A 26,141-nucleotide genomic window follows, 5' to 3' on the forward strand; every position below is an offset into this window, starting at 1 on the left:
ACTCAGCATTCATTAACACCAGTAAGTTTTGTTGTGGTACACCTTCTTAATTTTTCAGAAATGGAAGGCTTTTTTTTCATTTATTTCTCACTTAAGCACCGTTATAAAAAAATATCTGTTTTTAAGGAGAGAAAATGATATACATGTATTCAATTAGTTTTAACAGTTTACGTGTTATTTGACATAATGGATTATTTTACAAGTGATATTGTCAAGTGTGTATCAGAAAGGATGAATTGCATTTATGCACGTAATGTAAATAAAACTTTGAACCTGATATTGTTCCTGACCTCGAATTATAGATCGAGGTTAAATGTTTACAGTGATTAAGGAGAAACACTTTAGAACTCAAAATATTAAGTTACCAAGATGTCTCTTAAGCATGCGAGAACATCATGATTAATTTTAAGGGTAATACTTTCAAGAAAGAAATTGTGTTTTTGTTACGGTCAATAGACCTCGGAAAATAATCTTCATGTGGATATATTTTGATAACAAAGAAGCAATAATATGTATTTCAATGAGATATTTTATGCTTTTCTCGTATTTAATTCCAAGTTTTTTCACAAACGAAATAAAACGTTGAGTGGCACCTGTTGTCATTCCAGTGCCCTCTTCTGTTGAAGCCTTTGGAGAAATCGACACAGTCTTCATTCTTCCGATAATCATTAGGTTCCCCTGTGTTCCAGTCCTTGAAACTCAGGGGACTTCCGGTCGACGCCCAAACAAATTGTCCCTCAGTTACGTCATCTATTCCCCCTGTCCAGTAGATATCTGTCATGAAAAAAGAATTAGATTTATAATTCGAGTGGATAAAATCTTCATTTTGAAATACGATAATTCAGAATTTTTTAAAATACCATTTGTGTTGATGAGTGTTTGCTTCAGAAAATCATTTTCTTCCTTTGTTTCTATCTCGACTAATTTAGCTCCATATCGTAAGCATTTAATCTGCAAATGAATGTTAATATTACTGTCATTTTAATGGAGATCTTGCATTTAACTTACTTTTTCTAAAAGGTTATTAGCCATCACACAAAAGAAAAAATAACACTTACAGCGGCATCATCCCAAGACTTTTTCTGTTTAATGACAATGTAACAAGATGATCCAAACGATGACCAATCTGGCGGACATGAATTTTGGGGTATGTCTGCATAAAATTATTGTCTTAGTCAATAAATAACTGAGAAAATTCTTCTATTTTTATTTTGAAATTTACATTTTTCACTTGATTTTTAAACTAAATTTCCTGTTGATATATGCATGTAATAAGATAATATATGAGTATTTAAGTTCTGCGCTAAAAGGTTTGTACGTTTGTCTGCAATGATTCAAACTATTTCAATAAAAACTTAAAAATAAAGTCGGATTTACCTTTGTTTAGAGTGCTCATATTGTTTTTGAGTTTTGTCAGTTCACTTTGCATCCCTTCTACTATTTCTAGTAGTTTTGTGTCTTGCTCTATAAAAATGATGTAACATGATAAAAGTTCGACGAGATGATTTAAGGTTTTCCATGGTTAACTCCTTCTTTATTATACGCCCGTAGGATGGGACGTTAAAAAGTGCCTTGTGTCAAGGATTACAACCCCCTTGGCACGCTGGTTTTCGAAGAGAATTGGCTCATTTATGGCCGCTAGAGAAACACCAAAAAATTTTAAAACTTCATACAGTATTTAAATTTCCCGCCGAAATATTGCCAATTCGGCGTAAAAAAAAAACAATAACCAATCGCTCAAACATCTTTCCTTATTATATAGTAATAATCCGTTAACTCCTGCAGATGTATTTCATTTCCCAGCATATTCGATACTGAAGGGAATGCTCCGAGCACGAACAATTTTTAAATTGAGACAGGTTACTGCCATTCAAATTGAGGTTAAGGAAATTTCAATAACATTGTGAACTCAGCATTTTTAAATTCCTTTTTTATTTTTTAAATGTTGAGTTCGCTATATAATGACCTTGTCAGTAAATATAAATTTTAATTTGATCATATTATGCAGATTTTTTGCGTTAACTCGACTATAACAAGGAACACACGGCGGGTGTTACAAATTTTTCCATGGAGCTTAATCTCACCTCTTGTAGATTATTAATAAGAGGTCCGTGTTTGTTCTGTTCCAATTTTGTAGACCTTTGAGATTCTTTATGATTCGTTTGTTCAAATTTTCTTATGATTAATACATGTACGATTAAGGTATTCCTTTTGTCGATTATGGTGTTCAAATGTAAATTATAAAAAAAACTTACCCTTGTTGTTGGAAATGTCCTTTTTCATTTGCAAGGATTCAGCATTCACATAATCTAATTTTGTGGACAAATTTTGAAGATGTTCTACAAATATATCAAGACAATATCAGTTGTCTTCAAGATAATTTAAGTAAGTTTGGTATCAAGATCTTTAATTTTGTTAAAAATGTAAGTATGTGCAGAAAAATGGGCTTAACAGAAATAGACGCAGGACAAAAATTCACTTAATACAGTGTAATACAAAGATGGATTTATTTAAAAGATGTATAAACTTATAAACTATGAAGCTTGTTATAGGCTTTAATGGTAAAAATCACTGGCCTGCGCTCAGCTAAAACTTTTAACAGTTATTTTCATTTTAAAACCGTTTAATAAAACCTATTCTCTTTAGCATAGCCAAGAAAAACGTCTTAAAATGGCACTCTTTTTTAAAAAAATATAAAACCCGTGTTATATGAGAAATTTTAAAACCTTGACATTAGAGGAAAATATTAACCGGGTATAAAGTAATTATTCTGATGAATTATCTTTCAATTTAAATAGTTTATTTTTATATTTTACAGGCATGGTATGTTTCTTACCTCCCATTGTCTGAACAAGTGTATCTGTGTTTTGTATTTTCTCCGAGTTGTTTGCCAGAGTGGACGTAACATTGAATGTTAAATCACTAATTCTTCTAAATATTTCACTTGTTTTGACTTGAATCATTGCCTCAAGCATTTCTTTCAATTCTCCAGAAGTTTGATTCAGTGTCTTTGTCAACTGTCTTTCCAAGTCTGAATCAAAGAGTTGTAATTCTTGAATTTTACTGAAGATGGTTGATACATTGTAAACCAAAACTTGCTGATTTCTGAACTGATCCAGATGAATCGTCAGTATATTACTGATAACACCACTTTGATTCACTAATCTCCCCTCTAACAGGGAAAGCTGTTCTAAAGCTCTGTTAGTTCGATTCTTTTCCTTTCCATGAGTAATAGACAAATTCTCTAACTCGCGTTTGAAAGCCATTTTGTCAAAGTATATTAAAGATTGTGTTGCCTTTGAATTAATCGTGATGTTTGTCTTGATTTCAGATACTGCACCGGAAAGCCTTCTTTGGTGTTCATCAAAAGCATCCACCGTCGATGTGACTTTTTTGAAATCTCTAAGCCAATTTGATTTCAAATCATATATTTTAGAGTTTATTGTTTTCTCGAGGACTTCAAATCCTTTAAAAAACATTCTGTGAACAATGTCGTTCACATCAACTGATGTCCCGGTGTGATAGATTTCCACTGAGCTCGAATATAAAGGTTGTGCCTTCGTAAAGGTTAGTGCTAAAATGAGACCAATGACTGACCAGGGCATCTTTATAGCCATGAGAATATGAATAAAATTTTACCCGAATCGCAGTATGTTAGACCTTTTCTCACGAGTTGACTGTTGAACGTATTTGAAATCCGAAGTATTTATATGTATGCAAGCCTTGAACTTCTTGCACTTTTGTGAAACTCTTCCGAAATTCCGGTTTCATAGTATTTCACTCAGTCTTTTTGTGTTGAGAGCATCAATTTTTTTTTTAAATGAGTCTTTCACTTTTACTTTCTTTTTTCATTTTATGTTCCTTGAATTCTTACATATTCCTTACTGTTAAATATCTTGAAGTGAGGTGGTGTCTTGGAAATCGAGGAACACATCCCTCCCCACCCCACGCTAAAATAAAATTGACGGCTCTTTTATTTGACTCACAATACATGTAATTCTATTCTAAAACATTCATTCCTTTTCACTATATTGTACATGTTGTATAATGCCTATAATAGAAAAAATATGTACATTTCAGGAAATGCCGCTATATAATATATTTTGAATGTTATGACTGAATATATCTTATGAAAATTTCTTTCTCAAGAACTGATTAGAAACTTCAAATTAAACATGTTACACTGTAAATATCAAGTGTTTAGTAGTAGTGCTAGTTGTTGATTTTTCTTTTGTTTTTATGACCTCTTAATTTTTTTTGTCTTGTGGAAGGGACATGTTGTCCCAAAAATTTGACAACTTTTATTGTTCAAGTCGTTGGTCATTTTTAGTGCTTTATATAAATTTCCATCCATGACCTATATTACAAAATAGCCCGTGTTTTAAGTGAAGTTGAGAGTGAAACGATTAAGAAGCACGTAAAGTGTTCTTGATATGATACATATATTGACCCTAGTAAGTATTATATACTGAAAGTAAAAAGAAAAGCAGTATAATATGCGTTTTTTATCGCATGACCGAAAATTACAAAAAAAACTGATCAGATCAGAATCTTGGTTACTATGCACTAAACTCAATGTTCAGAATTACTCAACGGTGAAGTGTAACAGTCACATCAAGAAACTGCTTAAAAGCAACAAAAAAAAAACAAACAAACAAAAAAAAAACAAAAAAAAAAACAAGCTAATTCAGAGAATTTGTGTCCCCCGCTTAGGGAAAAAGTAAACCATGCGCAGTTCGGGGGGGGGGGGGGGGGGGGGGGGGGGTTCGGATCCTCCTGACTGAATTTGTAGAATTATTAAATGTATACATGTATACTGACGCAAATAAAATATGTCAATATGGATATAAAGATTTGATTGCTTATTATTAATTATGTGTATAGAAGATTCTTTTTATATGGAATATTTATCACACTGTAATGATGATTTTATAACCTCATAAATTTTTCATTTCACATGCTGAATACTATCATTTAGTACCACTAGACCAAAAAATAGACATACACTAAAAATTAATAAGAAAGAAAAGTATTTAAATAAAAAGGATCGGCCAGATATTGAAAATATGTAACCCCAAAATTCTACCTCTTCGTGGATCAATAATGAGAGCGAAAATAATTCAGTTTAAGTGTATAAATTTTCAGCTTTGGTTCAAATTCATGGATCTCTCACATGTGAAGCGAGAGACATACCACTAGACCACGGAATCGCTTTACATGAAGTCAAGTATATGCAGAACTAAAGTCACATACATGTATATATTCATCATATTCGGTATTCTAAAAATTTTACACAATCCATGGTGTTTGATTTATTTAGCCTTTATTAAACATTTCAAATAGATGTAATAAGAACGTAGATGTAATAAAGTCCGCCGAGAACCTGTTTTATACGCAATAACTGTCTTCATGCCCCTATGCTAAAAATAGCGACATGTAATACTATAAATACTAATGAAACAAACGGGGCGGGGTACTTTGAGAGGGGTGAGAGAGGTCCTAGGGAGTTTTGGTATAAAATTACATTGCATAAGCTCAAAATATGATATTCTTGAAATATCGCCCGGAAATGATAGTGTTACACACAGACAGAATGTATAAATTTACGACCTTGAACTTTGACCTTTTGACCTCAAGATCAATAGGGGTCTTCATTAGGCCACAGGGAGTTGTTATGTAAAATTTCATTGCAATAGCTCAAATGGTTCTACAGATATCGTGTGGAAACGAAAGTGATAACAGACAGAATTTGCTTATTTATGACCTTGACCTTTGACCTTTTGACCTCAAAATCAATAGGGTTCTTCTTTAGTCCATAGGATTTGCTATGCTAAATTTCATTGCAAAAACTCAAAGGGTTCTCGAGATATCGTGTGGAAACGAAAGCGTTACAGACAGACAGACTAATATCCCCCACTTTTCAAGCGGGGTACAAAAACATGCAACTTGATGACGACATGTTTATCAACGATCTTCCTGTACCATGAAATATATGGAGATAACGACGCAGCATTCAAGCTCAAAAGTCCACTATACAATACAAAATGGGAGCAGAGAAAACACGGACCTCCTAAACAACAGAGTGGGATCAGGTGCCATGGAGGAGTGAGCATTCCCTGCCCTTCGTCAATTCAGTGTATAAATAATGGACTAACAAGTAGTGTGAAAAACGTAAGTCAACATTTGACTCAATGATAAATTGTATCTGCTGACTAGGGCATTGTATCGACCATTGAACTTACGAAATAATAACTTTAAACGAGACTGCTGAAATTCTTGTTTTATCAACTTGTTTGTCAATAATTTACATCGTTTTAGATATTGTTCATACGTAGAAATTTTTTTCGTATCGAATCAACTGAGAGATATAAACTCCATACGTAGGTGATGAAGGTATGTTGCTGCATAAATAAGGGAAGTTGACGATCGGAAAGTTAAAGTCATTCCGTTTATTATAGAGCTTGGTTGTTAGATTACAATTAATTTCTTTTTCAAGTAAAATAAGTTTTCAAGTCCAAATATGAAACAGACCTAGATGTGTCAGACTCTGTGATGGTATCTTTTGTCTGAAGCTCACCGGGATTTTTCGTACAGACAAAGACAAAGGAATGGAAATAATCATTTAATTGACGATACGTCGTTGGTATACTAGTATCGAAATGTCGAGTTGAAGCACACCACAAATGTTTTCATCTTTTCACGCATAAGATTTTAGACAAATTCTGTTTCATATTAATACAAAAATAGGTCTGCAAAACGGAGCGCAATTGGTACCCATGGGATTTCCAATAGATTATTGGAAGACCTGGTCTCCATAAACCAAATACTAGTAGATGTTGTCAATCAGAAACTCAAGCATCTTTTTGATGTCAACTTCAGAGTACGAGGGTTGTTCGGAAATTATTGAGACAATTACATTTACTCCATAAAGGACGGAGATTATTTCATAAAAATTCATCAACATCTTATAAAAAACGAGTAAAATACTTGAGCAAATTTTCTAATTCCTGCGATAATTATATAAGTTTCTGTGAAGTAATAAATATGCATATGTCTATCTAAGCAAATTTAACGTTACGTTAGCCTATCGGGAAGCGTTTAATGCTCTTCTTTTGTTATTAAATACAGTTGTATATAACATTACAAAAATCAAACAGTCTCTTTTCTTAAACTATTCTTTAAAAATGTATGCTGTTGCTACCCCAGTCAAAAAATTTCATTAATGGGAAAGGATGACTTAGAATCATGCAGTGCCAATTTATGCAACGCGGGTTAAATACCGTAACGATATCAATACTGTATGTAAAAACTCATGGTCGTCCAGATCTTTTAATTTTACTCTTGTTAAATTAATTGCTAAAAAAATGTATACCAATGAAATAACAAACCTTAACACATCATTTTTTTCTCGTTGTTATTGTTTAAGCAGGTCGTTCAGTCTTGAAAAGAGTTCTACATTGCGCTACACAAAATTTTAGGTATGATGGCTGCTCCGCCCTTGACGTCAAAATCCACTTTTTCGTTGTTAGCAGACTTCTCTACCGCGCTTAATCTTTTTAAACTGATCAAAATTCTATCTGCACAACATGAATTTAGCTGAAAATTTATACACTTAAATGAATTATTTTGTCATTATTGATCCACGAAGAGGTAGAATTTTGGGGTTACATATTTTCAATATCTGATTCCGCGACTGCTCCGGGCACCCCTACTATTGACACATTTATAAACCATTGTAGAGAAAATTTTTAATATTTGTAAACTATTTCTTGCTCTTATTAATTTTTAGTGTATGTCTAACGTTATATTTTCATTGTTCATTGCAAAATATACACAATGTCTCAATAATTTTCGAACAACCCTCGTACTTGTGTATGCAATCAGAAATTTTTTTTAAAGCGGCACAGTGAGTCAAAATCATATCTTAATTTTAAGATTCTGTAGCATACAGAGAAAGACTTACGAAAATTATGAGTATATAGCGAAGATATGACAATTCAACTGCAAGAATTGACTGCACAATATAAGTGCCGGAAAAACAAAGGTTGTATTAACCGTTTCGTTGTTTCGTATATGTCAAGGTCACGCTATACTCTTATTTTTAGCTCAAACTTGTAAACAAAATTCAACTGGAGCATGCAAAGGTGAGAAATATGTTCTAACAACTTTTTAAAAAGATTGCATCAAATTTTTTGGTTTACTTATATTCATTCGTGGATACCTGAGACCATGGTAACTATGGAAACTTATTAAACACTTTTCTGCGCACGCGTATGATAGGAAGGAAGAAGTACGAGGGTATTTTGCAATATTTTCGTTCTGGGGCAGACAGAAATTATTTTTACTTTTATTTTTCCCCATAAAATTTTAATTTTTAGGTTCTGAAACCTGTAATTTTCTGAAACCCAATACTTTAAGGAATTGAACAAAATTTACAGAGGTCATGCGAAAATTCTAAATTTGTCAATTTTCCCCCTTGTGCGTCACTGTGCCACTTTAACAAAATAATTTTGCAAATGACCAATGACAAGGTAAGTAAATTTACGAGCTTCATTTTTATTGAGAACGCAGCTGTCAATGATATCAAAAAGTCTGGGCTTTAATTTAGCGTAGGAAATTGTTGAATATAAAGTTGAAAATCATAAGTTTTTAAGCTGTTGAATTTCATCTTGTGATGTCAAAATGTCCAAAGTTCCTTAAAATTTTAAGTATCCACATCTGATTCACACCACTTCTTAAATATATTGTTGTACAGTACCCTTGAAGTTCCTTCACTACTGTTAATTATTTAGTAAGGAGTAAAGAAGGAGGCTTTGTTGAACATTTACTGGAACCCTGTATGTGTCTTTATTTGCAAGGATTTTTATGAAGCTTCGGAATCCAAAATAAATTCGGTAATTCAAATTCATTTTTCGCCGAAATATAGCTGAAATGTTACCGACTCGGCGTTAAACAATAATCAATCAATCATCAAAATCATTTTGGTTGTTTAGAATATTAAAAATATTCAAAACTGACACATGATTTTGAAGAATTTATTCCTTAGAAATTGGACATGTGTACATGTACACAGTAAAATTATTAGTCAGTATCGACGTCTTCTTTCGGTTACATCTGTGGAGGTTTAAATTTATGTCCTACCATAGTTTTGAACAAGAGTTCAGCTTCTTTGTCTGTGTTAATAATCAAAGAACGACATTAAGGAAATGTATTGCAATAAATTAATAGTTCCTCTCTCTCTCTCTCTCTCTCTCTCTCTCTCTCTCTCTCTCTCTCAACGTGAAAGATATCAATTTTAAATCTTATTTTGACAGGTTTTAAAATTTTAGTCAATTTATAAACACATTAAAAATAAGCTTTTTCCTTCGGTAATGAAATTGTGTTTTTTTTTCCTTCATAAATTTGAATTTGCATTTATGTATGAGTGACTAGAAACTATGCTTCAAAACATGAGTTGATAAAATTCGTATTGGTTAGTTTTGATAAATAAACTTAAGGTGCAGTATTCAAGAATAAAATATATTGCCAAATTTGCATGTACTATTATAATGACGAATTACAGATTGAGTTAACCTCACAAAAAGTGTATCATTACATCATCTTAAAGTGTTTGTACTTAATTAATATACCTTGATTTTTAACCACAAATCTAAGAAGAATCGTCAAGTTTGTCTAATCTCCAAACTGTACCAAAAGGACTGCATGCGATTTGTAAATACCATTGTTATTATTCATAATTCTGACGACTTGCAAAAAAGATTTCGAATTGGTAAATTAGACAGAAATTGGCGTCAAAAAACTAATATTTACGCCCTATTGTTATTTAAATATTAATGATACAATATTTTGTTTGAATATTTAGGGAAATTATGAAAGAATTTAAATAAATAATAAATTCATATACTTGCGAAATAACTCCATTCTCTGATCCAATCAGCAATGAATATTTGATATGCAAGATCCGTTTTAACGTGTTATGTTTAGTTGTTCACAAGAACATTATAAGTTAATATCATTTATATTTTGAAATTGCAACCAACTGTTTAAATGGGAAAAACGATTGTAGCTTACATGTAGTTTTTACAGCATTTGAAATTCCTATTGATAAAAACAAAAACAAAACATAATACAAAGAAAACCAAAACAAAACCCAAATAAAGCAAGATTTGTATCTTTCATTAAAAAACCCCTTAAACCTACATTAATTTGAACTTTATAAAATAAAATCTTAAAGGAATTGATTATCAATATTATAATGTTAATTTCTTTTGACTATAAATCAGATTTTGATTATGTTTAACATTCAACATGAAATTATTTTCAACATTGTTATTTATATCACAGCTAAGCTTTAATAATAGTGTGATTTATAACGAGTTGTACTGAGAAAACCTATAAAAACGTCAATCAAACTTAAATAGACGGACAAAGCATCAATTACACAAATTATTAATAAACCTCAATTAAACTAATTATTTATAGTTGTACGCAGTTTGTTTTAAACTGAGCCCAGATTTTTTCATACAAAAAATGAATCTTGAAAAAGTAGTAAATACTCAACTTCTTGTATTTAAGATGTAGATGCTGAATCTTTTGATGCCTGCCTTCATACTCCAGCTCTTTCTATAAATTTTTTGTTTAAATATCAAAGCTTAACATAATTAAGTTCCTACTGAAAAGCAGACCCTTGTAAAATACGTATTAAAGTTTTATATCTCAATTCTTATGTTCTAATAATAATGTCTCTGGGGGTCGGATCCTATACTACGTGAAGTTCAGTAGAATTTCCGTCTTGTTATGTTGGCCGTCTGTCTGTTTGAAAGCAATTTTTAGTTTTGGTTCGATTTTAAACAAACATTTAAAAAAAAAAACCTAGGCTTGTCAAAATTATGAAATCCAAAGTAAGAGGCTTCAGTTGTTATTCTTTCTAATAAGTATTGAAAATGAAATGCCTTTTATTTGGTACCACTAATCAAAATAAGTCATCGAGTAAAAGACAACAAACCACATATTTAATTAAATAAGAATTTCAGAACTTGTTTTCGTTTATTTAGTGCGATCCTTGTCTATCTGTATTTGTTTGGATTATGGTGATGTATCTTTCAGTCCAAATTACCTATTGCCATACAAAATCTATTTAATTTTTTTTATATGCAAAAACAAGGAATGTAATTTGTCAGTGGAGCTATTTATACATTATGTTTGACATAAACCACATTTATTGTGATGTGTAATTTAGACCATGTAAACATTGTTTATTTTATATGTGATATTTAGTTTAAAGAAATAAGGGGAAAATTGAGCATGTTTTAGAACAATACTTACAAGTAAGTTAATACTGTGGAATTGGACATCCATACATTTTCATATGTTTGTTCGCGATTTATATTTATTTTAGAGGTCCGTGTTTGCTCTGCTCCTATTTTGTATTGTTTTATGGACTTTGATATTGAATACTGTTTGTTATCTCCATATCGTTTACTCCATTGTATTAAATCAAATTTAGACCTTCACAAAAACAATTAGTGAATTTTTTCTTATCAGGTAGGTGAAAGGTATGAAATAAAATTTATCAGGCAATCTTTAAAAAAAAAATTGGTTGCCATCTCCCGGCCGATTGAAAAAAATGATTCTGACAACTCAAAATTCTTTTTTACATTATGTTGAAAGAATGGAGGCGTACAAGGCGAGGACAACCCCCCCCCCCCCCTCTGAAAAAAAGACATTTCTCAATTCTAAAACATATTATTCAAAATTATATGGTTTATTTTATCTTTTACACATTTAATTCTGTATTCATTGTTTTAATATTTCAGTAATAATTTATTTTTCACTCATGTTTTTAAGATATGTGAAAACAAAAAAGAAAATGCTTCACGTATGACTCTCTCCATAGCGCAGGGTTTGGGCCAAGACCGACCGCTTTAACCACTATGCTATGAAGTATATGCATTATCGACATCTGTCAGTGTGATTTAAATGAACGGGTTTGTTAAAGCGAGCTTTTTTTAAAAAAAAAAAAAATTCGATTTTCATAAAGAATGGGTTCAGATTCCAATTCTTGGACAAATGAAATAGATTTCACATTTACTTTTCCATCATATAAGCGTTGACGAAGAATGGAGACTTGACCCACTCATTTTCAAAATTCGTTTTTTTATAGCTCTATTAAATCCATTTTCCACTAAATATGCTTAACTGTCAACTTTGAAATAAAGATTATCAAATGATAAGTCGTTCAGTAAAATAAAATAATAAAATGTTTTGAAGATGACATTACTGAGAACATGATTTTAGAAAAATATAACTTTTCTGTGGATTTTGAATATTGAGAAACATTTTGTCTCAGAGCGGGGAATTGTCCACGCCTTGTACGCCCTCTTTCTTATTTGGAACAGATTTTCCTACCTATCTACCGACCATTCATAAGTCGGGAAGAGTCAAGCACACAATTTGCTTAAGATGGCCTTACACTTGTTCTTCCCGTAAAAAATGTCCCTGTTTCATTTTATTAAAATAATGCATAACTTTATTATTTAGTATACAAGCTTTTAAGTACTCTCAGCTTAGTTTAATATTGATTGTTACAATATTTTAAGAATTAAGACTGAAGCCCCGTTCACATGCGCTTATTTACTAACTGTGTGTAAATTTTGCATACGTGCAATATTTCCACCCGGGTGTAAAGTACATTTACTAAGCATTCACATCGTACTTAAAAACTTAAATTGATTTCTTTCTTTTACATTAATTCTTTGAAAATCTTTTCCTTTGCTCCAGGGTATTAAATTTTGCCAATGATCTAAGTATACTCCCCGTCAATGGAAACGCAACACCCTATTTTTAGGGTGAAAATTATATACAGGTTATAACTATGTACCAAAAAAATTAGGACATCTTTTACTTTGCCAAATCAGTTATTTAAAGGTTGAATTAATTTCTTTCCATTAACGGAAGTTGCTTTTTTGCTATCTTAACAGAATTCAAAATTTTGCCTTTTTTAATAAAATTTTAACAATATTTTGGGTTTTTAAAGTTTTGAAGCTGTTAACCATAAGTATTGTACTAAAAGGCCGGGATAAAATCCTTCTTTCTATACCGAAGCAATTGTGATGTGATGCCTATATTTCCTCAAAATGACTGAAAGCAAGAAGGGGGGATGTTTTAAGAGTTATGTGTTACCTTCTAAAGTTTAATGATAGCATTAAAAATGAATATATATCTTTAAAAAGTAAATTTACAAAACATGAATACTCAATTTAAGCATTAAATGTTTTTTTTAATCTTGGAAAGAAACAAATACCAGGTAAATCTTAAAACATCCCCCCTTCCGACCATTTAATTAAAACGTGCTAGTCCGCCATATACAACAAATGCAGCCAGATTTCTACCAAGCATAAGGTTTATAGACATCTTAATCTGAGCGAAATTAATATTCTTGGGCATTTTTAAAAGCATGTTTTTCAGATACTGCGGTCGAATTTTCTCTAACTTGGCGTAGTGTAGCAACTTTTGGACTTCCGGTCAAGAAACTTTCATTTATGCTATTGAAACACATGAGCCTGATGAGTAGTTATATAGTGTACATTTGCATCTGCACTCTTTTTTTCTTTATTTTGAGAATTTTTAGCATTAGCAATGAAAATCAATCATTTTGAGGAAATATAGGCATCACATCCGGAAAAGAAAGAAGGATTTTTTCCCGGGATTTTAGTACAATACTTATGATTAACAGCTACAAAACCTTGAAAACCCAAAATTGTGTTAGATATTTTATTAAAAATGCAAAATTTGGATTTCTGTTAAGAGGGCTAGAAAGCAACTTCCGGTAGTGGAAAGAAATTCATTCAACCGTTATTTTTTGAATAATTGATTTGGCAAAGTAAAAGTTGTCCTAAATTTTTGGTACATAGTTATAACTCGAATATAATTTTCAAACTAAAAAAAGGGTGTTGCGTTTCCATTGACGGTGAGTATATATATATATATCTTTTTATGAAAAAAGGTGCATCTAGCAAAACGGTTAATTTCATGCCCCCTGGTTCAGGGGTATGGGGGGGGGGGTTTACATAGTCTGAGAATAAATTAATGCTTTGAAATCTGCTTTTTGGTATTATTCAACCATTTATGGTGAAATAAAATTTATGATAAAATTTCCAAAATTTTGAAATAAATGGCCCCAGGGTTAGTGGTTTCTTTGGGGTGAAGTGCATAACTGGTTATAAAGTGGAAGTGCATTTTCTCTTTGTTTTTGATCTATATCTGGGTATTAAGTAACTAGAGTTAGCATGGTAAGTGTATAATTATGATAAGCAATAGTGCCTCTTTCAAAATTATGAATTTCATGGCCTCTGGTTTAAAACACGAAATAAATTCAATTGTCAGAAGTTGTTACATGATTCCAGGTGACCTATAAGGCCCGTGGGCCTCTTGTTTTATTTTGTCCAACAAAATTCTTGGATGACAAACTATTTCTCCATAGTATTATTAGCATTTTATTAGTGATATACAACAAGAATAACTACATTCGGTCTGTGTGTTTGACAGTTTGTCTTCGCAAAGACATTCTCGTAAAAATTAACGCTAAGAAATCGGTTGAAGAAAGAAGAGAACATTGCTGAGATGAATGCAATATGGTTATGAGAAAAATTAAACATGTAATGAACGTAGCTGAAGTGCACGAAATAGGACCACAGAAATTTTCCATGATATTTCAGATCCATTCTTGCATCTTGGGTACAGGGCTTGTACAAATCATAATCTATTTTCCCATCATCTACAAGAACTAGATGTCGTTGTGGCAATTGTTGATTTCTTCTTCAAAAGCACCAGGTATGTCCTCCCTAAGATCATGGTAAGTCTTGCGTAAGTCAGTGTTTGTTTAAATAACATGTATTGCGGAACAAGACGAGTTTTAATGGTCCTGTGAAAGTCGATAATTCCAAAGAAGCCTTCTTTGTATGTGTCGTGTTAGCTTTCACTTGGCCTACATGGTGATATCACATTGCAATTAAACTGCTCTTTGGGCATCAGGTAAAGGTAATCCATACTCGTCTGCATATCTCTTAAGAACAAAACAACAGCTTTGACAACAGAAATGGGTACACATAGATCGATTTCTTCTCAACTGATCCATGAAAACGGAAGGTTATGCGATTTTCTTTCAACCGTTTCTCGGGATTTTTGAATTCGGAACTTCCCATTTTGCATTAGGTTCTTGGGTACTTAAAATTGTAATGAAATAGTCGCCGTTCTCGCTTGCATCTGTTTGTGTTGACGTCTTCAATAATCAACTGGTCTTTCAGTTTGGAAAGAATATAAAGAAAACGTTTTCTCTCACTTTATATATTCTCCGAGCCTCAAAATTTATACGTAGTTGTAGTTTATCTTTAAATGAAGCAATTTTATATAACAATTCTTCTCCTGTAAGTGTCGTCACATTTTTCTGGGGCTGACTTGTCCTAGCACCATTCAATCTGTGTCTGGCATCTTTTTCATCGGCTTCTCTGGGATCACCGCTGTAGCTTTATAAGCGGTTTGATGTTGACGGAATAGGGAAACAAGGCACATACGAGGGCTGTTCAATAAATAATGTCCTCGGTGCTCAGAGAGAAGCAAAAGACGCTTTTCAATGATTTAGTCTTCATGATTTTACTAATTAATCTCTCTTAAGTAAAATACATGTCCGTAACATTCTTTATCCAATTTCTGGTCGTTTTTAGAACTCATTTTTGGGTATGTCCCTTGGAATACTGGAAAATGGCAGATCCAATGATTTTCCGGACTTGTTTCTTCCTTCTGAAAGGTGTTTTGTCCAAATTTGGAAATAGAAACAAGTCAAAAGGTCAAAGATCTGGCGAATATTGTCAATGTGAAAAAACACTAACTTTCTGTTTATCCCGAAAACCCCTTTACTCTTCAGGGCATGCAGGTTTGGACGCTGTCTTGAAGAAATTCAATGTAGTGGATTCCTGATTCTGAGTCCTTCCTCTAATAAACCTTTTGATTTTTTGGCCAAAAAAGTGCTTTCTAGACTCCTCCAGAATTTAAACTGTCTCTCCGAATACGATTTTGAACAACAATACCACTAATATTTAAGAAAATTACATATAAATCTCTCTTTGTGCTCTTGCATACCTGTGCACATGTCAGACATTCGCCGTTTTTAGCTCTACTGGTCAGAGACCAGAAGAGCTTATGCGATAGTAATGCGTCCGGCGTCCGTCCGTCTGTCTGTCTGTCTGTCTGTCTGTCTGTCTGTCCGTCTGTCTGTAAACAATTTTTCAAAACGCTACTCCTCCTACAATTTTAGTCTGATTTCAATATTACTTGGCACACAAGTAGACTACACTAAGATACATAGAATAGTGCATCGGTTTTTGATTTCGATGAACGGTGTTGCCATGGTTACTAAAAATAGAATTTTCTGTGAAATTCCTTAAAAACGCTACTCCTTCTAAAGTTTTGGTCTGATTTCAATATAACTTGGTACACAAGTAGACTACACTAAGATACATAGAATAGTGCATCGATTTTTGATTTCGATGAACGGTGTTGCCATGGTTACTAAAAATAGAATTTTCTGTGAAATTCCTTTAAAACGCTACTCCTTCTACAGTTTTGGTCTGATTTCAATATTACTTGGCACACAAGTAGACTACACTAAGATACATAGAATAGTGCATCGATTTTTGATTTCGATGAACGGTGTTGCCATGGTTACTAAAAATAGAATTTTCTGTGAAATTCCTTTAAAACGCTACTCCTTCTACAGTTTTTGTCTGATTTCAATATATCTTGGCACAAAGGTAGACTACACTAAGATACATAGAATAGTGCATCGGTTTTTGATTTCGATGAACGGTGTTGCCATGGTTACTAAAAATAGAATTTTCTGTGAAATTCCTTTAAAACGCTACTCCTTCTACAGTTTTGGTCTGATTTCAATATAACTTGGTACACAAGTAGACTACACTAAGATACATAGAATAGTGCATCGGTTTTTGATTTCGATGAACGGTGTTGCCATGGTTACTAAAAATAGAATTTTCTGTGAAATTCCTTAAAAACGCTACTCCTTCTACAGTTTTTGTCTGATTTCAATATAACTTGGTACACAAGTAGACTACACTAAGATACATAGAATAGTGCATCGGTTTTTGATTTCGATGAACGGTGTTGCCATGGTTACAAAAAATAGAATTTTCTGTGAAATTCCTTTAAAACGCTACTCCTTCTACAGTTTTGGTCTGATTTCAATATAACTTGGCACACAAGTAGACTACACTAAGATACATAGAATAGTGCATCGGTTTTTGATTTCGGTGAACGGTGTTGCCATGGTTACTAAAAATAGAATTTTCTGTGAAATTCCTTTAAAACGCTACTCCTTCTACAGTTTTGGTCTGATTTCAAAATAAGTTGGCACACAAGTAGACTACACTAAGATACATAGAATAGTGCAATGGTTTTTGATTTCGATGAACGGTGTTGCCATGGTTACAAAAAATAGAATTTTCTGTGAAATTCCTTTAAAACGCTTCTCCTTCTACAGTTTTGGTCTGATTTCAAAATAAGTTGGCACACAAGTAGACTACACAAAGATACATAAAATAGTGCAATGGTTTTTGATAAGTACAAACCAGTAGAGCTACAGTCTCGACAGAGACTTCTGGTTATCAAGTACATCTTATGGTAAATTTTGTTTTAAGGGTTTTAAGCAATAGATTCATGTTCCAATATCTGTTGGAAAATAAAACAAACGTGGATAACTACAATTACTGATATCTTAAAATAATTTTTAAGCATTTTGTACACCTTGTCGTTTTCACAATTTTTTCAAAATATGGGGTGACCTTTTAGTATACTTTATTAACATTCAACAGACCTTTGCAGTATCAAGCTTTTTTACCGTCAAACGTTTCTTAAATTCAGTGTTAACTACCCCCGATGTGATGTCTATCAAATTTGCTATTTGTCTTAAAGTCAATCATACATCATCAAATATTATTTGTTGAAATTTGGCGAACAGTACATAAGTTGTTATAATTTTTGTTGGCAAGGAGGGTACCCATTTTTGATGCCCATTATATAATTTTTTATCATTGAAATCCACCTGCTCTTTTGTCTATAAAACAGGCATTTGTTGCTGTAAATATCACATATTTCAGTGAATATTTCTTTGGGATTTTTAACAAGTTTTACGGCTGCTATAATGAAGCTTTTATTTTCACTCTAGATTACTGATTCTTTACCTTTCAATTATAATGCAGTGTCTCGAAAAGCCCTTGTTTCCCAGTTTCTCACGATGAAACGATGTGATGAAAAGTGGTCACATAAACTGTTTTAAATTCATGAAAGATTCAATAATGAGAGAAAGTAAAGTTTAATGTCATATGATATCTGTAATGTATGTCATATAGTTCAGGACATTATTTATTGAACAGCTCTCGTAGTCATGGAAGTTCTGTGCAGCCGGGTGTTGCTAAAACGCGGAACGGAAAACGGAACGGAAAACGGAACGGAAAGCGGAACGGAACGGAAAACGGAATATATTATTTTGGATTAAATCACTTAAAATACACAAAATTTATTATAAACGATATACTTTGTACATATTCAATCCCCCACTATTAAATACAAGTTGATTTTATCATGCTCAGTCTTTTTTTTTTACGAAAATCGCTAACATATAAGCAGTCACCTAGAATCGAATTTGAAAAGGGGGGGGGGATAAACGAACTTGAAAAGTATTTGACAAGCAAAAAAACAAAAAGAAACAATTGTTTGATTCGGGAAGGGGGGGGGGGGGGATAAAACACAAAAAGAAAACAATTGTTTGATTCGGGAGGGGGGATCCAATTCCAACATCTTTCAGTACTATTTTTTTTACACTAACTTACTACATTAATTACATTTACAAAAAGTGTGAGGATGTCAACTTAAACGCACATTTCCGTAGTAAAAAGGTTATGACTGGGGGATCAAATATTTGATATCTAAATGAACCATGAAAGAGAAATAAAATGTAAAAAAAAAAATTATTAAGATAATACGTTTAGGGCAAACCTTTACGGCAAGCTCGAAGAAACATCTCTTATACACACTGGTTGTTAGAATTTTATTCAAAATAGAGACATTTTCTATATATTTAAATTCTGGAAAGACAAAGTTGGACAACTTTCATGTCATTCAATGAAGTTAAATTTTGTTTGCGGTACATATATGTGTATGTTTGGGGGGGGAGGGTGTATATGAATGACCCCGTAAAATATGAGTTTGTTTTCCCACTCATCGGAAAGGTCTGAGAAGTTGTAATAGGTATGCCCCCCTTTTTGTGTCAAAAATATACATAAGGTTTAATAAATCAATTTTTAATGTGACTGTGGGCCCCTACATAGACCCGAAACTGCCACTCCCCCTTTCATGATTCGCGAATTCGACACTGCGCGTGCATAATCTGAATATCATAAATAGTTATTTTTGTCTTTACAGACATTGACATTGGAAACAAATTGAAAGAAGGGGGGTCAGTAAAAATTTTCCAACATACAAAAAATTTGACAAACCCCAAAAAAGGGGGATATGTCCTTTGCCCAAACACGAAAATCCTATTTCGTGTGTGTGTGTGGTGGGGGGGGGGGGTCGAATTTCTTTCAGTACCATTTTTTCCACGGAAGTTGTGTATGACTCATGAATATATAATAGTTTACAATAAATTTTTATCAGAAATGATTTTTACAACAAGAATATTGCTCTTTTATCTGATTTATATCGAATCTATGTTATTTTTTTGACAAAAATTTTCCGTTTTCCGTTCCGTTCCGCTTTCCGTTCCGTTTTCCGTTCCGCGTTTTAGCAACACCCCTGTGCAGCCTACTTCTGAAAGTTATCAAGCCTCGTGTTAGAATCCTGCGTGGGAATCTCATCCAGTCTGTTTACGGAATTCAAAAAAATCATGAAAGCCACACTATTATTTATTCATTTGCTAGTTCTGTTTCTTGATGTGGACTTCTTTTTCTTGAAACATGATGGAGGGTAGGATTGTGTCTGTCAAAGCCCAGTTATTCTGTGCATAGAATCTCACAACTTGTGTATTTTTTGATTGTTAGTCCATCCATTTGTCTATTTGTACATATAATAAATTCTTTTTTGAAAATGTTCTTTGGTATCGAATCAACTTAGAGAAATAAACCCCATATGCAGGTGATAAGATTATATTACTATCAAGTAAATAAGGAAAGTTTATCATAAAGTTTAGTTGTGGTGTTATCGTAAAAACACTAAAAATTCAAATGTATGAAATATAGGGAGAAACTGAACAGTATTCAAGCTCAAAAGTCTATTAACAAAACATTCGAGATTGGATCAGGTTTAATGGATAAGTGAGCAATCCCTGCCGGCCGGTCACATCCGCCGTGTGCTCCTTGTCATGATCGGGAAATAATAGAAAAATCCGTCGACATTCAGTGTGTATATAATGACCTTACAGTTAGTATGAGATAATCAGATAGCATTTGACTTAATGATAAATCATATTTGCTGACAAGGTCATTGTATCGACCACAGAATTTACGAAATGATGACTTTTAACGAGACTGCTGATATTCTTGTTTTATGCAGCAACTTGTTTGTCAATAACTTACCTCGTTAACAAATCGACATTTGAATGAAAGTAACAATTTTTAATTGATAATATCAAAATATCGAGTTGAAGGCTAGAGTGAGTGTTTTTTCCTCTCATGTAGAAGCTATGAATAAATTCATATAAATATGTTTGCAAATAATGGGATACAATTTGTACCCATGTGATTTCCAACAGATTGCTAGAAAAAGTGATGTCCAAAATCTAAACAGATAATGTCAATTAGAAACCCAAGCATCTTTTAATATCAAATCCAGATTACTTGTATGTACTCTGAAGTTGCTGAATTTCTTTCGACATTTTAAGGATCGATCCACATCTGATTTCCACCACGTCTCGAATATGCTATTGTTCACACGCTTAAAAACTAAATACGTTTGTATAATAATATATTTCAATCAAAAATGGGCTTTGAGTATTCTTTACTGTACTGGTTTGTCTCAGCTAGGAGCCAAGTGGCATTATTTCCTAAAAAAAAAAATCTTATCTAGCAATATTTCAAAAGCACGGATTTAAAAGTAATTCCGGGATGAAATAAGTCACATTGTGGTTTATGCAAAATTAATAGCTGCATTGATTTACTGTCGGAATGGTCAAGTGTCGATCCTCAGGTGCATATAAAATGATCCTCTGCCTTCAAGGTGTTAAATTCTGATATAAAACAATTATAGAATTTCTGTTTTATAGACGAAAGTATTTTACGCAAGGATGGTGTACTGTCAAAGATTATGTATGTTCATAGAAGAATCATCAACAATAAACTGAATTACCAGTAAATCATTCGGTACTCTAATCGTTTGATTGGCAATAGGATTTTTTTTACGTCAAATATTAATTTTTTTATACAAAATAGGCATGTCTTCTGAGCATCATTTTCGTAGTAACAAATGCGATCCATCATTTATAACTGAATCATGAAAACAGAAGTTAATAGAGCTCAGTTTTGAAAAAAAGACAGATGTTTCCCATTTGTGGCGACATTGACTATTATAATGTTCTTGTTAAGCCGCAATTATTAACCGCACAAAGTAAAAGTCTTGAAAAAGTTAAACAAAATTGAAATACATGACAGATTCATGTGATCTTGTTTACAGACTTGGGACAACTGTACCAATCTTGTGGTCTGTATATATATTATTTATGTTGCAATGATTCGTTTAATACTGTTGAACTACAATTAAGAGCCGATTAAACATGCGTTATACACATTCCTGCAATTAAATTGTTGATACTCGTCGTCAATTTTTACTTAAAAAAGAAGTGATGTATGATGATATTGAAAGAATCGAAACATACATGATGTACCCTGAAAAGATTGATTTTGTTTTAACGAAGGAAAGAGACTCGTTAAGGAATGCATGTCTGACACCATTTTTGAAAGACATGATACAAAATGTGAGAATAATATACTGTGATCATTCTCAAAAATCCAATAAAGAAAAAAATTGTGAAAAGACCAAAAGATGTCGAAGACGAGTATGCATGTCTACAGGACAAACCCGGTCACCTTGAGTACTGTAGACGGATGGATCAGATGGACATGTTAACCTGTAGCCAAAAACGAAAACGTAACAACTTGTATGACCACAAAACACGACCCCTGGCCTGAAAGAATATACTTCAAGCTGAAGACGATTCGTAAAAGGAATGTGTCCACCATATTCGATCGCACTCTCGCTACATCTGAGGACCCCTTTATATATAGTACAGCCCATTATACTCCCGCTACGAAGGAGAAGGGGGTTATACTGTTTTACCCTTGTTTGTCTGTCTGTAACAAATTTTTGGTCGCAGTTTTCTCGGCAACTACTCATCGCAGATGCTTGGAATTTTAGCACATTCTTTGCTGAGGCATGCCATATGGTGGAAATTACTCTTGTGCAAATCATGTCAACTCTCTGTTTATGCGTGCGTCTGTTCATACAATACATAACAAATTTTCGTCGCAGTTTTCTCAGCAACAACTCATTGCAGACGGTTGAAATTTTAAAACATTCTTTGCTGAAGTATGCCATATGATGGTATTCATTTTTTTTGCAAATCCGATGTCAACTTCCTATTTATCCGTGCGTCTGTCCGTTACTGAACTTGCGTATATTAACACGATATTGTATATTCTTAATAAGAGTGGGTATTACTAGTGAGCTTTGGATCAGATTTCTCGTTCAGCCACTGTTCTGTGTAATCAATCGTCACCAGTGTAGACGGACCGAATTTCTCCAAAATTTTAACATTTTTTTGGAATATCACCCGTCGTCAAGCAACGTTGACTGTTGCTACGCTGGAGGGCGTGGCTTCATATTTCAGCGGGTAACAGTGTTTTTTAACAAATATTTCTCGACGAATCAGATTTAACCAGTTTACATGAAAGTATATTATTAAGTACACAATCAGTTAGTGACCTAATACGGATTCATACAGGGTGTGAAATGGAAATCTGTATTGGGCGAGGCGACGCCGAGTCCCAATACGGATTTCCATTTCACACCCTGTATGAATCCGTATTAGGTCAAAAACTGACTGTGTTACGAATTTATCCCACTGAAGACCTTTTTCAAAATTAAAAAAAAATTTGTGCATATTATGAAAATATTAAGTTTTAATCCAATAACAATCAACATAAAATATCGTTACGGTAACAAGAAATTTAACTAAACTACCTACGTAAACCGTTTCTTTGCCGCCATTTTTATTTACAATAACAACGCTTCGAACGGAATCGCGTGCCCGATTTTCATATTACGCCTCGCCGGAGACGTAATACAGACAATTTCAGGGCGTCATGTGATCAGCCTTTATCCAATCAGCAATCTACAAATTTGTCTGAAGCGAGATAATCTCAATTATTTCATTCAGTGGTTTAATTCTGTCCCGTTTTACGTGTATGTATGTCCTGCATTAAATATCTCTCTACGCAAGTCCAGTGTCATAGAGACGATGTTAAGCACGCTTATGTCGATTTAAAACAAAGTTCTTGCGTAGTAAATGCCGTAAAACTTATGGAACTCTGTCACATAATAAACATGATTTAACAAGAGGCCCAAGGGCCTTGAATCGCTCTTCTGATAAATTGTACAATCTATCACTTCTATTAGAAGCCTCCAACTCTATTAGAATCATAAGACCCAAAATGCATCAACTTACAAAGTTTGATAATATTCAGCCAGTTAAGACTGAAGATATTATAATATAATTATAAAATACCATAAGTAGGTCACAGTGACATACCTTTTGATTGAAATTTTCTGAGGACTCAAGATACATCAATTGACAAAGACTGATGATTCTAATTAAATAAGTACCTGAGATATTCAAAAGTAGGTCACCATGACCTACTTTTTGGTCAACATTCTCTGAAAACCCAAGATGCATCAACTGACAAAGTTTGACGATTCTAAGCCAATTAGTACCAGAGATAATTAAATATAGCCATCTAATGTCAAAAGTAGGTCACGGTGACCTACTTTTTGGTCGATGTTATTCAAAAACCAATAATGCCTAAATTGACAAAATTTGATGATTCTAAGCCATAAGTACCTGAGATATTCAAAATTAGGTCACCGTGACCTACTTCTTGTTGGACATTCAATGAAACCCTAAGATTCCTCAACTGACAAAGTTTGATAATTCCAAGCCAGTAAGTACCAGATATCATTAAATATAGCCATAAAATGTCAAAAGTAGGTCACAGTGACCTACTTTTTGGTTGACGTTCTCCGAAAACCCAAGGTGCCTAAACTGACAAAGTTTGATGATTCTAAGCTGATACATACCTGAGATATTCAAAAGTAGGTCACTGTGACCTAATTTTTGGTCGACATTCTCCGAAAACCCAAGATGCCTCAACTGACAAAGTTTGATGATTCCTAGCCAATAAGTGCCTGAGATACTTAAATATAGCCATAAAATGTCAAAAGTAGGTCACTGTGACCTACTTTTTGGTCGACGTTCTCCGAAAACCCAAGATGCATCAACTGACAAAGTTTGTTGATTTTAGGTCAGTAAGTACCAGAGATAATTATAGTCACAAAATGTCAAAAGTAGGTCACCATGACCTACTTTTTGGTCGTCACTCTCCAAAAACCCAAAATGCATCAACTCACAATGTTTGATGATTCTAAGCACAGTCTCAAGAGCCAACATGTAGAATAAGTTTGGACGACTTTAATGACCTATTCCTCACGGTCATGCCTTTCAAGGGGGAGATTTACGTTCACATCCGTCACCTCGCAGAATCGCATGGCCGTTTCATTGCCACCAAGAAGGGGGTTACCTTTCCCTTAGCCCGTTGGTTAAAGTTTGAATCTCTTTTACCAGATATTCAAGACTACATAGACAACACTGGAAAAGAGAACGAAGAAGCACAGTTCGTTACCACAATCACCTGTAAGAAGCTCCATCATTACCATTTGTTCTGCCATCTTTAAGCAAAATGTTTTGTCTATCTACTACATTGCACATTTATATACATATGACCACTCCGTGGGCGGGATTTGGAAAACCCTTTGGTGTCAACTTGAACCTTACAAATTATATTCTTTTAAGGTCTGTGGAAAGTACTTTTACGTTTTAATATGTATTCTTCAGATCAAAAAACCCATGACGTCATCCTGACTGTAGACTGACTGTTCTCTGTCCCCCTTACTACTTAAGGGTACAATTCATATTATAGAAAGAATGGCAGTACCCATGTTATGCAATGGGAAACCCGAAATATGCGTCCAATCAAAAAGTAAAATAACAGGAACATAATGGCATTATGTGAAAAAGATTTTGTGAAAGTTTCAATAAATTCCATTCTGATGTATAAGAAGAATTGCTGATTAGAGATGGATACCCCAAAAGCGTAAAAGACGGACTTACGTGCAGACGGACATCCCGATCACTATACGCGTATACCCTCCCATTTATCAAAGCTCAAATGTTTTGAAACAAGGCATCTTCTGTCCTATATACAAGTCCTTAAATTATGGTTCTGATGTTGTGTTTGTGCGCAAGAAAGATTGTACATTTCCTCTCTTTGTCGGCTTAATTTGAAAACAATAAAAGATGCATTTCAGATCCCAAGGATTGAGGAAGCACTGGATGCTCTTCATAGTGCAAAATTCTTGTCACATTGTGTTGAGCAGGTACATATCGATGAACAGGATCTCCACAAAACAACATTAATAGTTGGTCTCTTGGGCTTTGTATGAGTTTGTTCGCACGCCTTTTGGTCGATGCAATAGCTCATACAATTTCCATGTATCCTTTCTTTTAAAAAAGATCACTACCTAGGGGTAGACTTAAAGTACTCAGTAAATTTTAAAAGATTTTTAAGTTGTTGTGTGAAATATACATTTTTGTTAATCGAGATTATATTGTTGTTTTATAGATGTTAAACCCCTGTCACACCGGGGCTGCGTCCTCACGGCGACTGCACGGCGTCTTCAAAAAATGCAAAACGCCGAGATGATCGCAGTAGAGTCTCCTACAGCGCCGTGACAACGCGGCGAGA

At 33.4% G+C, this 26,141-nt stretch overlaps 1 protein-coding gene across 1 annotated transcript; it reads right to left on the reverse strand.

The window, feature by feature from the left end:
• Positions 1-511: 511 nt before the first annotated feature.
• On the reverse strand, positions 512-3,740 carry LOC134249279 (low affinity immunoglobulin epsilon Fc receptor-like). The gene is made up of 6 exons (XM_062731648.1): positions 2,837-3,740; positions 2,256-2,339; positions 1,378-1,464; positions 1,059-1,153; positions 861-951; positions 512-774 (listed from the first exon to the last, which is right to left on the reverse strand). The coding sequence occupies exons 1-6, from the start codon at positions 3,615-3,617 to the stop codon at positions 548-550; spliced, it is 1,365 nt and encodes a 454-aa protein (XP_062587632.1). The 5' UTR covers positions 3,618-3,740; the 3' UTR covers positions 512-547.
• Positions 3,741-26,141: the final 22,401 nt, after the last annotated feature.

This window comes from Saccostrea cucullata, unplaced genomic scaffold (genome assembly GCF_032062105.1).
Source record: "Saccostrea cucullata isolate Sc308-1 unplaced genomic scaffold, CSIRO_AGI_Scuc_v1 ctg1986, whole genome shotgun sequence".
NCBI classification, from domain to species: Eukaryota; Metazoa; Mollusca; class Bivalvia; order Ostreida; family Ostreidae; genus Saccostrea; species Saccostrea cuccullata.

What these genes read in the sequence shown, in the direction of transcription:
- LOC134249279 (XM_062731648.1), bottom strand. Translation starts at nt 3,617, where the DNA reads ATGGCTATAAAGATGCCCTGGTCAGTCATTGGTCTCATTTTAGCACTA. An exon ending in ACTTGTTCAGACAATGGGAG is followed by an intron (nt 2,340 to 2,836) that starts GTAAGAAACATA and finishes ATATATTTGTAG; the next exon opens with AACATCTTCAAAATTTGTCC. An exon ending in GGACATTTCCAACAACAAGG is followed by an intron (nt 1,465 to 2,255) that starts GTAAGTTTTTTT and finishes TCATTTTTATAG; the next exon opens with AGCAAGACACAAAACTACTA.